At 41.1% G+C, this 12,892-nt stretch overlaps 2 protein-coding genes across 2 annotated transcripts in view; both read left to right on the top strand.

The window, feature by feature from the left end:
* The first annotated feature begins 301 nt into the window (after window positions 1-301).
* Window positions 302-6,853, top strand: LOC145434249 (tetraspanin-3-like). The gene is made up of 7 exons (XM_080311600.1): window positions 302-556; window positions 635-814; window positions 1,577-1,695; window positions 2,180-2,351; window positions 3,103-3,282; window positions 4,721-4,804; window positions 6,230-6,853. Exons 1-7 carry the CDS (start codon window positions 497-499, stop codon window positions 6,311-6,313), a joined length of 879 nt encoding a protein of 292 aa, XP_080167726.1. The 5' UTR covers window positions 302-496; the 3' UTR covers window positions 6,314-6,853.
* A 713-nt stretch (window positions 6,854-7,566) lies between these two features.
* Window positions 7,567-12,892, top strand: part of LOC145434247 (cartilage oligomeric matrix protein-like) — a 30,489-nt gene continuing 25,163 nt past the window's right edge. The window contains exons 1-10 of the mRNA XM_080311595.1: window positions 7,567-7,828; window positions 8,092-8,207; window positions 8,273-8,402; window positions 8,621-8,829; window positions 8,906-9,041; window positions 9,116-9,271; window positions 9,515-9,672; window positions 9,997-10,133; window positions 10,203-10,281; window positions 11,086-11,448. Of these exons, the coding sequence (XP_080167721.1) occupies window positions 7,774-7,828; window positions 8,092-8,207; window positions 8,273-8,402; window positions 8,621-8,829; window positions 8,906-9,041; window positions 9,116-9,271; window positions 9,515-9,672; window positions 9,997-10,133; window positions 10,203-10,281; window positions 11,086-11,448 (1,539 nt within the window). The 5' untranslated portion in view covers window positions 7,567-7,773. The remainder of the gene's footprint in view (window positions 7,829-8,091; window positions 8,208-8,272; window positions 8,403-8,620; window positions 8,830-8,905; window positions 9,042-9,115; window positions 9,272-9,514; window positions 9,673-9,996; window positions 10,134-10,202; window positions 10,282-11,085; window positions 11,449-12,892) is intronic.

The raw sequence follows: 12,892 nt of genomic DNA, 5'->3' as shown, positions 1-12,892 counted from the left end.
TCTCTCAACAGTTTCAATATTATAGATGCTGTCAGCGGTATATCAAACTCATTCTTCATGGCTACTGCACAAGTTGTCAACCAGCTGAAAAAAGATTTACTGGCGGTAGATGGCGCTGGCGCTAGATAGACCATAACAACTCTCCAAGTAGTCTCGGTTACAAACAGTCACATGACTCTCGTCTGCATCCGGTCATATGACCCAACTACTCAAAATCATAATCTGAGAGCCTATTATTTTATAGTTATTGCCTTCGCCAGCAAGGGTAATTGTTATTCAGTGGGACTCCGTTACATTCATTTTTGCCGCGTTACTGGTGTGACTAGGTCACCATGGAGCTTGGGGTGTAGGAGTTGTCTTGTCTGACATATGTTACAATCTTCAGTTGCTGATATTATTTGCATGCTCGCTCATATTGCTCATGTCATTGCTCGTGTATTCTATGAAATTTCTTTAGGATCGTATTTTCAGTCCCAATTTTCTTATATCTCGTAACATGGGAGCATCTTCGTGTTTATCGAAATGCGTGATCATTTTTATCAACCTCTTCATATGGGTAAGTGAATATATCACTTCACAAGTTCATATTAGTGTACCTGTACTTCTCCCTTTAAACCCCACATGCTTGTTGCAGATTGGAGCGGCGTTGATGCTGTTTGCTGGTACCGCATATTTTGTTGAAGGTAATGGCGTCACTGACGATGTCTCCGGTGCTCCGGGCTATGTTGCAATCGTTATTGGAGTCCTCCTCTTTGTCATTGGCCTAATCGGCATTTGCGGTGCTTGCACGGAAAAGAAGGGACTAATTTGGACGGTTAGTAGGCCTATACTGTAGCAATTCCCTCCCCAATATTGCATAGTCTAGTCGAGATCCTCGGTTCCATGCAACAGAAACATTATTGGTTTTTCAAAATATGAACTGATTTACATTTTTGCGACGAAAGCTGTACATTCCCCGTAGTTAAGAGATTTTGCACTGACCATGGTTGGTCGTGGGTTCAAATCCCAGCGGAACAGACCACATACCTTCGATAATTGTGGTCTCATAGTGACTGTACGTGACTCTTCCCAAGACATGTCCGAATCCCTCTACGGAATCTAGGTTCATTTTTTGAAATAAATCCTGCGTGATGAGAGCTTTTCTGCATAGAATAATTAAGTAATTGAACAGAAAATTATGTGTGACGTCGCCACCAATTCAACTCTGGTCTGAATCTAGTAAAACACCAAGGTATTTGGCAGCTGGGTTGTAATGACTAGAGTCAATTTGTGTATTGACTCGAGTCATTGTGCATGACTCTAGACTCGGACGGCCTAGACCGACATTTCATTATTATTTCGAAGAATAGTAAAGTAACTATACTATCTGGATTTCGTCTAATGGTAACTGGTAGGGGAGACCTTTTCACACAAAACAACTGACCAAAAGTCTGCATTTCATATTCTTAGTTTGCACAAAATTGAAAAAATATGTCATATCGGTCCAAGTATGTTATGTCGCACAATTACACTTGCAACCTTCATTTATGTAGGCCTATTTCATCCATCAGTTGATATCATTGTACTTGCCTTTCAGTTTCTGATATTTTGTCTACTTGCATTGGGCTTGTTAATGTACACCAGCATCACAGTGTTCAAGAACAAGCAAAATTACACCGATACTGCCAAAGACAGTGTATTGGATCAATTCAACAGGTGAATACTACTGTCCTCAGCATAGGCTGATCGTATTTTCAACTGTTAAAGACAATGTTGCACGCGGTTCATTTCACTGATATGATCCTGCATGATCAAATATATTGTACACGTGCACATGTTTGTACAAAGTAGAAACTTAATGATGGGTATTTCCTATTGAAGCAGCATGACGCCATGAAATTATTTACCCCAGCACGGAAATCTACCTATGTAATTCTGCCGGTCTTGAACTAGCAGGAACACTGAAATAGAAGGGTCTTTTGTGTTGTGAGCAACTGTACAATGTAGACTGTGCCTCCCCTCCATGTTATATGGCTGATACTCAATTATGAATAATTTTAGACGTGTGCTTTCTATTTACTGGAATCCATGCATTTAGGTTTACGGCCCCAGATCTCTAAATCGCGTTTATAATTAGTTAACTATGTTGCGTTTTTTTTTGTTCGAAGCTGTCTATAACCAATAAAATCTTTTTCTACAGTTACAACAGTACCGATGGATTTTCAAGCAAGCTCTCCGTCAAAGCTCAAACAACTGCACCCTCCCTTAGTAACAATGGAACGACCACTGTGCCAATGACGACGGCTATCATGACAACATTAGCACCATCCACCGATACCAATAATAGCTTCATAGACAACATTCAATCTGGTGTAAGTAAATCTAATGCTGCAGTGTAATCTCATTCCGATACTCTTCATTTTCGCTGCAGATTTATGATAAACTTTATCATGCCTGGTAACTGGTTTTCTAATCTTTCATATAGGCTATGTTAGAATGCCACTTGCCGGACTTTTGTGGATCCTCCGTTCATTTGATGCTATATTTTTGCATTCGCTCGTAAGTCTTGAGTCTGTCTGGCGTCATGCAACTAAAGGTGTGTGTAACGTGCGGCCTGAGAAATTGGTGTTTCATAAACTTGGCCTGCAACGTTTTGGCAAAGCTCATATGTGCTGCCTGGCCAAAGTAATGCTAAATTCACCAAACTAATTCATATGATCACATTACACACGACTATTTTGATGAAAATTTATGCGGTATAACCCGTCCGAGTTCTTTTTTGATCTTCATGGGTTTTTGCTTTCAGCATTACCGATTGTCGGGATGAGTAGTCCCATACGGTATCCAGTTTTATTAAGTAGTTTCACCATTGACTTTTCTAATTGAGAACGTGTTCCTTGTGACTAGAAACCGCATGTGCTGCCTGCAGTCTCACAGAGTTTTTACATTTGGCTCGGTTGTGGAAAAGATTTCACACTTGCAATACACACTGCTGAGCTAAAGCGGTCAAAAACTACCACTGGTCATAGAAGGTGGTAGACATAACATCTTTCCTAGGAGAGGTATTTCCATCAGAGTGGCAGTGTTACGTTATATTTCCTTTCAATGCTACTTGTTTTAAAGTTGCACTGTTGCGGATGGGCCAACTACACAGACTGGGACCATTTCAACGCCTGGAACAAGTCTAATATGGGTTACGTCCCTTCTTCCTGCTGCGATAAAGAAGCCGCAGCGAAAATGAATGTGACATGCCCCAAAATCAGGATCAGCATGAAGCAGCATAAAGATATCATTTTTGACGAGGTATTTCGAGAGTTTGTGTTTGAAAATTTTTCAAGCGATCCGCTGGCAGTTTGAATGTTTGAAATGTGACATGCTATGCGGATCGCATGAATTACATATATATTGGTTCTTGCTGTTTACAACAGGTCTGGTTAGTGGTAAGGATTTCACAATATGTGAGAGCGACAGAGCATGTTGCCAAACTGAAAATGTTGGATCTACTGTGATATGCAATGCTTCATTATGGAAATTAATAGATGCGGTTTGTGTGGCCTGATAATTTTCATTGTTAAAATCCTTTCGCCCTGCCTATATTTCCTTTACTAAATTGCCAGCTCATTGACGGTATAGTTCTGCATGAAGTGCATTCAATAAGACCTCTGCACTACTCAAAAGTTGTAATCTAAGACAGGGGTTCGCAACCAGCAGTCCTCACAGAAAAATTGTGCGGCCAATGAAAAAGCCCCATGACAACATTACAAATTTAGCTTATTACCAGCCTGTTCTGTTAGAGCTAATCTGAATCTGAGAAAAACACTAAAATCACATTCCGTTTTTCTCGCTTCCCTTGATTTACCTATGGGTAAAGTTTATAATTGTAATGTGTAGTCCGATATTAAACTTCTCTGCATCACCGTTACTGATGCTTAATGAGATGGTTGGCTTTACGACGACTAAGAAAGCCTATGTGCAGCCCCGTGATTTCATTGCGTTATTTATATCTAGCCTGCTTTATAAAAAAAGTTTCACATTTGCATTCCTGATCTAAGGTCCTCATTCGCAACCAACACAAGCTCTCCTTGGTTGTCTTAACTTATCAAGAATGTTTTTTTCAGGTAGTTTGTTTCCTGTTTCGAATCGTTTAGGGGCTGTGCTTCGCTCTTGTCATCAGAGTTGCTTGAAATTTTGAAGTCTGTAATATAATATAGTTGTTTGTGTAATGTGTATGCATCTTCTCCTCACTATTGTCTCGAATTTGATGAATTTGCATATTCTGAGCAACTTCACTTCACTATTCAGCTGCGGTACAATTGCATTCGGCATATCACTAAAGAAGAACGTCTCTCTTGGTCAATAACTCTGTTATTCCCATTTTCTGAATCTGAGAAAAATGATTTATGGTGGACAGTAAATCAGTCATTGCTCAATGTGTGGACAATTGAACATTCTTCAACTTACAGATTTGTTAGTCATCAATTTTGACAACACAATGCAACAGCATTGATATACAATGTGAACACTGTTTAAATAGGCTGGTAATGGTAGATTACTAATCTCTTGATATCTGCTTTATTGATCGTAACACAATGTAATTGAGTGCATCATTGTGTTGCATTAGATTTGCTCGCTACCATTATGTAACTAACACTACTTGACAGCAATAAAATGCCATTAATGTCGCTCAGTGGTCAACCTTATTGTCGCAATTTATGAGACCTCAATTGTTTTAATTTTGCAGGGTTGCGAGACCGACATCGATAACATTCTTGAGTTTGTATTCGACTTAATGGCATGGTCCGCTGTTGCCTTCCTCGTCCTTGTGGTAAGTGCTTTGCTGGTGCTAATTCCATTAAGAGTAGGTTTGCATTGTTGGTAAACTTCATCCCGCCTGCCGCTGTAAAAGCTATTGCGCAATCTTGAGTACATCAAGGCTTTTGTTGATTCATGTCAGCTGATTAATTGCATCATGCTTATGTGTAGTGCGCGGTCAATTTGTCATGTGACTTATTATGTTAACCGCTATGTATGTCATGCGGGATGTGTTATTGTAGACTGTTTGGGCATTCGATTTGAAATGTAAAACGTATTCAGGTATGCTTGTGATAAGATGGAAAGTATTCTGTTCTGTTCTAATTTGAGGTTTCGGGCGAAAGATGATGGAATTTCCTCTTGGTTATTGTTTAGGCTTATGCTGTCAGCACTGGCTTATTTGATATAGGTGTAATGCGAAACTGACTCACCTGAATTTGAGAATGAATAAATATACCTGGCCGGTGTGTTGTGAAATAACTCATTCCATATAGGGCTTACTAGAATGTGAATTGCATGTATAGTGACTACTGCGCGGAGAAAACTTTGGACTGGACTGTGAGTGTGATTTAGCACCATCATTTCTGTAACCATCAAATGTGTAGTGCATGAATAAAATGCCCTTTTCTGGTTGTTCACATGATGAAATGAGAATATATGCGTGGACATTACTTCGATCATGTGACAATGATATGGTGGTGTGGTACACTGCGCAGGTATCTTCACACATGATCGTAACAGGCCTGAAAGACGGGTGGGTCATTTGTCAGTAATGAAGTACTTCTACATTCTCTGTGTATTAGGGTGTGAATGTGCACCCTCGCTGTTTACTCAAGTGGTGTTGGTTATGGATTAATTTTAATATATGTGTTTCAGATGCCAATAGGCAGCATACATTTTCAAATAATTGAAACCCGGGCAAAATTGCATGCATATGTGAATGTGACGTCATTAATCATTCCATATAGTTCTACTTCTAGCGTAGGTGTGTCTTTCAATTTTGAAAGTTGCCACCTGTGATCAACTCGTGGCTGATTAAAGTCATTTCATCCTGTTCTTCTTTTAAAACCACTTAAAGCTATCATTTTCCACATCTATCTGATGTAGTTTTGATATATATCTTGTCGATTCTTGTACAATTTACGGTATAACTTCTATCCAAATGCTATTAATAACCGTTGTAACCAACTACTGCAATAATTTTGTAGTGTGGTGGCATAACATAGGTATTTGGGATTACGCCGAAATTCGTAATGGCGCTACATGTTTGTAAAAATGAGCTATACTGACACTGTATTTGCTTGCCTGGGGAAGAAAAATAAGCTAACTCTAACTAATTTGTACGGAAGGATGATGAATAATGTCGATTTTTGTGTACTGCTTGAATATATCACATCGATTTTCACCGATGGAACTAACGATCTACGATTGTTTTCAGTTCTTCGGAGTTGTCGGATCTGTCTACTTGATCCAGCGTCGAAAACGAAACGAGGGCTTCGACTATTCAAGCATCGTGGCGTGATCGCCTATGCAAAGATAGCATCGCATGTGCTTCGCATGAACAGCTCCCTGTATATATATACAAATGATAATTTTGTATTTTTGTCGTAACATTGCGTAGCGCCAGCCATTTTGTATGTGTATGTATTTTTTTCTACTAAATCTTCACGTACTATCGTACTTAGTGTAACAGTCCTGTTAGAATTTCTATTCGAAGCAGTTCTTACTTGGTTGGGTCGTCCTATCTTGCATTTGATTCGAAATGAACTGGTCTGGAATGTATTTGGATGGGACATTTGCACAGTAGATAAAATAGCAACGAATTGTTGGTATACGGTGATAAATTGAATGCTATCTGCTTGATAATATCTCGAAATTAGCATTAATTATCATCGATTGTGGTATTCCTTCGTATCCTAAATCTTTAACCTTGATAGACCCGTGGTGTTTTGGTGATAGTCTTGTGCATATTGCAGTCCGTTCATCTTAGTCTTGTTCCATATAAATTTCTTTGCCAGTGAATCCATCATTTTGCTGTCAATAAAATCGTCCCATTCCTTTACGTACTTAGGTCAAGCTCTGATCAAAGGTTTGGTCGCGGTTATGGGCCAAGGTCAGGTTGTAAACAAGTCACAAGTCAATTCTACTTTTATAGTTTGCACTTAGTCATTTTCACTTCACCACCGAGTCGAGTACAAGTCAGGGTTCAAAAGTCCGAGTCCAATCTGGTTCAGCTTAAATTTTATAATTCTTGTTCGGATGATATTGAATGCCTCGTATTCGTAATATACGAACTTTTCTCACTTTTTACACGGTCTCTAGCCCTATTTTACAAACACGATTACTTACAGACGAAATACCAATATTGCGGTAGGCCGGTAGCTATTCTATCCTTCGAAGTGACGAAATACATGAGTTGGCGGCCCGAGTCAACGGATTTGGTCGAGTAATGACTCGAATACAAGTAGAGTCATTTTTCGAATTTTAGTAAATGACTGGAGTGACCAAGAAAAGTCGAGTCATTACAACCCTGATCAAGGTCTGCAAGAATGGATAATGCAGATCTTTTAGCGCTGGTGATCATCCGCTAGGGGCCATGTGGTGACAAGTTTCCGTTGCGGCCTTGGGCCACTTGTTGGAGTACGCATATCGTTGGTATCCAAGGTGGGATTATGTGTGATAGATGTTCCTTGCGATTACGTGTTAGTCGGAAATGACAAGCATTAAAATCGAAGAAGTCAGTTGTACGGTAAACCACTTGCGCGATCAACTTGAGATGTAGGTAGATCCGCGTAGCGATTGATATGGTGTTGACTTGACTGGGGTTATCTGTCCCTGTGTGATTTACGAGCTCTTTGTTGCGCTGCGCCTATAGTAGACTGGTATTTAGGACAAAACGAAGAACAGCTTGAGGTCTGGACTGAGTGCATATAAGTTCTGAACAACACTGTGCACATGTAGTCAGGTTGAAGATAAACAGAAATGAACATCGGGTTTGCGGTTTTCTTAGCTGTGTTGTGCACTGCTGAATCGGCCGGTAAGTTCGGTTTTGGCATGATGTGTGTCATCTCGAACGATCCAGATCGAGTCGTATTTAGCGCATTCGGACTGGCTGGTCCATGCGGGCAGTGGTGTGCATCACCAATAATAGTCTGCCTCTTATGTTGGGTTCGAGAACATGCCAGGTGGTGTGGGTAACTAATGTCGCGTCCTAGCTGTCACCTTACACTTCAACTTCATGACGCATTGTTATAGTATGTCTTGCATAGGCCTTCATTTCTGACTTATATAGCCTTTCAGAGATTGATCTACTTCAATACGAAAGGCCGAGCTCACGAGAGCACAATAACATCGCCAGAAAGGTCGTCGACGTGTTTACGAACTTCAATGAAGTTTTACTAGCAGTGGAATTAGAGGTAGCCAATGTCCACAATCCTGATAAAGTCGCTACTTGATGGCTGTTTCGTTATCAAAATGACAGATTTTCAATACCAATCACACAAGAATATTCAGCATCGAGAGCATTCCGAGCCGACTGAATGTTCCGGACTTCGTGATTGCGAAGGATCGAGTCGATTTTGAGTTTTCTCTCACCCCATCATCGGACACAGGTGAGATTGAGATTATATCGTTACAGTTACTCAAAGCATGTCGATATTTGAATCTAGCGGTTGCACGTCCGCGTTGAAGTTTTGAGGCTAATGCATAATGTTGAAAGTGGGTACTGGGTGTAGGGCTGTAGGCCTACTATTTGTAAATAACCCTACAAACTATCAATCATAATTTATCGTCAGCTCGGAGCATAATAGCCTATTTGATATTTTAACAGCCTCAATACGTTACCGCAACGGTAATGGCGGGCACACGTCTGTCAAGTTTCGACGAGTAGGCATAACTTCAACTGGATCGCATAAAATTGTTCTTGCTATACTTGGCTCAACGGAACTGCGAATTTATGTTGATTGTGAACTCAGGAATAGCGCAAAGAACGTCCCGAACGTCACTGCGAACTTTCAACGCGAGTTTTCAAGAACCTCGGTAATTTTGCTTAGCTCACAACATTATGTTATACGACGTGATATTACCTGTTGACTTCTTTTTATTTCATTGCTAGATAAAAACTGGAAGAGGCACTCGAGTTCAAGTTTTAACCAAAGCGATGACGCTCGTATATGACGTGAAACCAAATCAATATCTTTTGGACAATGGATGCGATTACCAGGAGGACGCCGGCTTTCGTTGTGCAGCATGTAATTGTCTGCTAAGATAACTAAAAACCATAGTGTACCACATTCATCTTCTTGCATACCAATTCCTACTAAAGGCAGATCAGTCTATCCGGCTTACTATCACGACCTGCTGACGGCAGAGGATGTATATCACCTATCGAAGGTAGTCAGAGAGTTGAAGGACTGTCTTTCTCTGGCAAAAGAGGAGGCTCGCTCTCTTCGGGAATCATTGGAGAATTGCCATGCGTGCGGTATGCTAATGATGTCGTGATGTTACGCATATAGGCATAGGCAGGCGGTGGGTGGATTTATAGATGCTAATGGTTATCCAAACGGCAGTCTAAGACACTTCCATGTTACTTGCAACATTTTTGTATTATAAAGAGAACGTACCAACACCAAGCAGTCACCGGCGTCTTCGTATAGTTAATTCACGCTGTTAAGTCGCTCTGTCTTTCACGAATTATCACGTAACTTAAACCTTGTCACCACAGGAGTGGAAGGACCCGCAAAGCTGGTAGAAAATTGCGAAACTTCAAACCCATGCTACCCAGGAGTGCAATGTTTGAATGAAGCCGACGGAAGAATCTCATGTGGGCCATGTCCTCTTGGTATGAAGGGCAACGGAAGGTTATGCGAGGACATCGATGAGGTGGGCCAACAAAACGTACCCATAAAGCATAGTTGTATGCAGTTACATGCTTATTAGTAGTCTATATACCATAGGCGGCGACCCCGATAAATATTACGAAGTTACATAGTGTCCATTGATTATATCTTTCCCGTAGTGTGAATGTCTCATATATGCACCACATCACTAAGTCTTTCAGAATCTTTCCACATATTTTCTTAGTGTCTCAATCCTGTATCGTTTTTAACCGACGGAGTCACTATAAATGTCTGTTACCACTGTGCTGACCTATCCGATAAATCCAGTGTGAACTTGAAGAAAACATTCTAAGAATTTGCATTCCAGTGCCAGGATGCGAGTCCATGCTCTTCGCTTACACGATGCCAAAATACCATTCCGGGATTTAGTTGCAGCTTATGCCCAGTCGGTTTTTACGGAGACAGCGTTGAAGGTGCCGGTCTAGATTTTGCAAGGAGCAACAGGTAGCTTATGTAGGCTACTACCGAATGACCAAAATATAACTTGTAAATTTTATAACTTTTTGTGCGCAGACAAACATGCGAAGATATCGACGAATGCCACCGCAACAATGGTGGTTGTGTAGCAAATTCAGAATGCCGAAATACTGTGGTACGTGCAGATATTGTCTTTCCACTTGCATATCCTTGGTAAGAATAGAAATTTATAGGTGAAAAAGAGTGATTTAGGGTGACCTTACGTCAGTGGTTCTTAAGCTCTAACCTGGGCTGGGGAATCCTTACGCTTAACTGAAAGCCTTGCGAGGAAACCCAAATATTTGCTGAGTCGCAAAAACTAAAATCTATTACATTACAGTGCACACGACGTGCCACCACAACAGTCACAATTCACCTGCCGATGGAGCCAAATATAGCCTGCAACCAATGATGGCCACAAATCATGTAAAAGTTGAGTGCGTGTCTTGACCTCAACCGAACCTCTGCAACTAGCTCTCTCATGAAACCCCTGGAACACCGCTTAATAAGAACCACTGGTTTAGCAGCTGATCGCATGTGGTTATACTTTATAAGGTGCAGGTTGCATCTTCGCGACTAACGCAATATGACTAACGATGCTATAAACATATGAGCAATTTTCCAAATTATATTTAGTCACCACGATACAGGGCACTTTCTCCAGCCATCACGGCAATTTCGCTCATAAAAGGGGTGGGAGCAGATCCCATAACTACTTTCTGCTTTACAAAATATGAAGTGTAACCATAAGTAAGTAGTATTGCCTAAAAACTGTTACGTAGAAGTAGTCGAAAATCACTCGCTCTCGAGCAAGAAGTAGCCTACAAGTAGGCAAATCTACTTGATTACCTCAAAATGTAACTTCGTTACTGATTGCATGTCATATTGTCTCTAGTAGAGGCCTGAAAGTGAAATAAATTTATCAAGAATGTGATCGCAGGGCTCATTCGCATGCGGGAAATGCAAAGCAGGCTACAGCGGAGATCAAAGCTCGGGGTGCAAGAGAGGTCGATTTTGCGTCCTCGGCGCGAGTAACCAATGCCATGACAACGCAACCTGCGAGCCGTACCGTGGCGGCGCGGTCTGCGTCTGTCGATTGGGATACGCCGGGAACGGACTGGTTTGCGGTTACGACACGGATATCGACGGGATCTCCGATGCAGAGCTACCTTGCGACGAGCCGCAATGCGAGCGGGACAATTGCGTCGACGTTCCGAATAGCGGCCAAGGAGACGCAGACTTGGACGGAATCGGTGATGCGTGCGATGATGACGCGGACGGTGACGGGTTATGGAACGCTAAGGTGAGACAACATGTTTTCGAACAGATCGCAGGCGTAACCAGGGGAGAATTGCGCTCTTGTGAGTCTAGGGCTGGGCAATAGCGAGTTCGTAAATAATTCGATGCCGAATCGAGTATTAGGCAGGGTTTGACACAATGAATCGAGCAATCGAATCTGAATCGAGCGTTAATTGTAATGATTCAAGTCAAGTAGTGACAAGATGTGGTTAAAGTAATCAAAGAAGGTACTCGATCAGGTAGAAGTAGTGGTAGCGACGCAGAAATTTACCCAAGTACGAGTAAAAGCATTGCTTTTCGAGGCACACCAAAACTACTCCAAGTAGAAGTAAATTTTCTGAAAATGAAAACTACTCAAGTAATTAAGTTTACCTACATGCGCTATTGTGAGAGAACGATATATTCATTCGTACTGTGGCGAGATAGCGTAGTAGTATAATTCACGGCAGCAATACCAGTGGGTATTGTCGGCATCTACGGAATAAAAATTGGCACTGGCCTGGTTTAAATGACCATAGTAGTCGACAAACACCATGTATACCACTAACAACATTTTGTGGTGTAGTGAACTGATAAAAATTTCTAATAAACCAATGATGAACAAAAACAAATCAATTACTTATGCAGTGTTGAAATCCAGACACAAATAGCCTACGGTTTCATGGACGATAAAAACCAGGAAATTGACATATGCGGACGGCGCAGATAGCTGGGTTCGTGTTACTGTACATCACAGGGGATATATATGTTCAACAGTATAAGGATTCGACCACATCATGTGATACAAACGATATAGCTTTTTACCATCCCAGTGCCACTTTTCAGAAAATGTGATGGTGTGACCCTCGTGTTACAAGCCATGTAGGGAGTCGATGAGCGATGCGTATGTATAAGTTGTATCGAATACTGCATTATCGCTTTTCGCGATTAGGAAGGCAACTGAAAATAAGGTAGATCGTATAATACTAAATGTTTTGCTGCTCTCAATATTCTGTGGTGAAACTGTCATATTAGGGACTATGCAGCCCGAAATCGCGTACATGAACCAGGCGGCCGCTATATAAATTTTATGACCGAGACTTTCGTAGAAACATATGCGTCACTCGAAGTGTGATGAAAGTTTTGGTCTCTTCGCGAAAAGGGCCACTACATTTCTCCATATTAATCTCTTTCTCTCTCTTGTTGGAGGAAAAGAATACTTTTATTTGAAAAAATGTAAATAGAGTAAGTAAGTAACAATTATGACGAAGTGGAAGTAGAAGTAGTGGTGGTACATTAGATTTACTTGAGTAGGTACACCAAATAGATGAAAACAGCTTGAGTACTCGGGAAAAGTGGAAGTAGGCCTATACTTCGTTAGCGCCTCTGCTAATGAGAGAATATTCTTTTGAATACTGAAATTAGACGCCCCCACTCGCGCGTAATGGACACCTTATCACCGACACAGA

This window comes from Botryllus schlosseri, chromosome 2, assembly GCF_051294905.1.
Source record: "Botryllus schlosseri isolate E-star chromosome 2, Bs_hap1, whole genome shotgun sequence".
NCBI lineage: Eukaryota > Metazoa > Chordata > Ascidiacea > Stolidobranchia > Styelidae > Botryllus > Botryllus schlosseri.
Note: the sequence above shows the minus strand (reverse complement) of the source record. Positions and strands in the feature narration are given on the sequence as shown.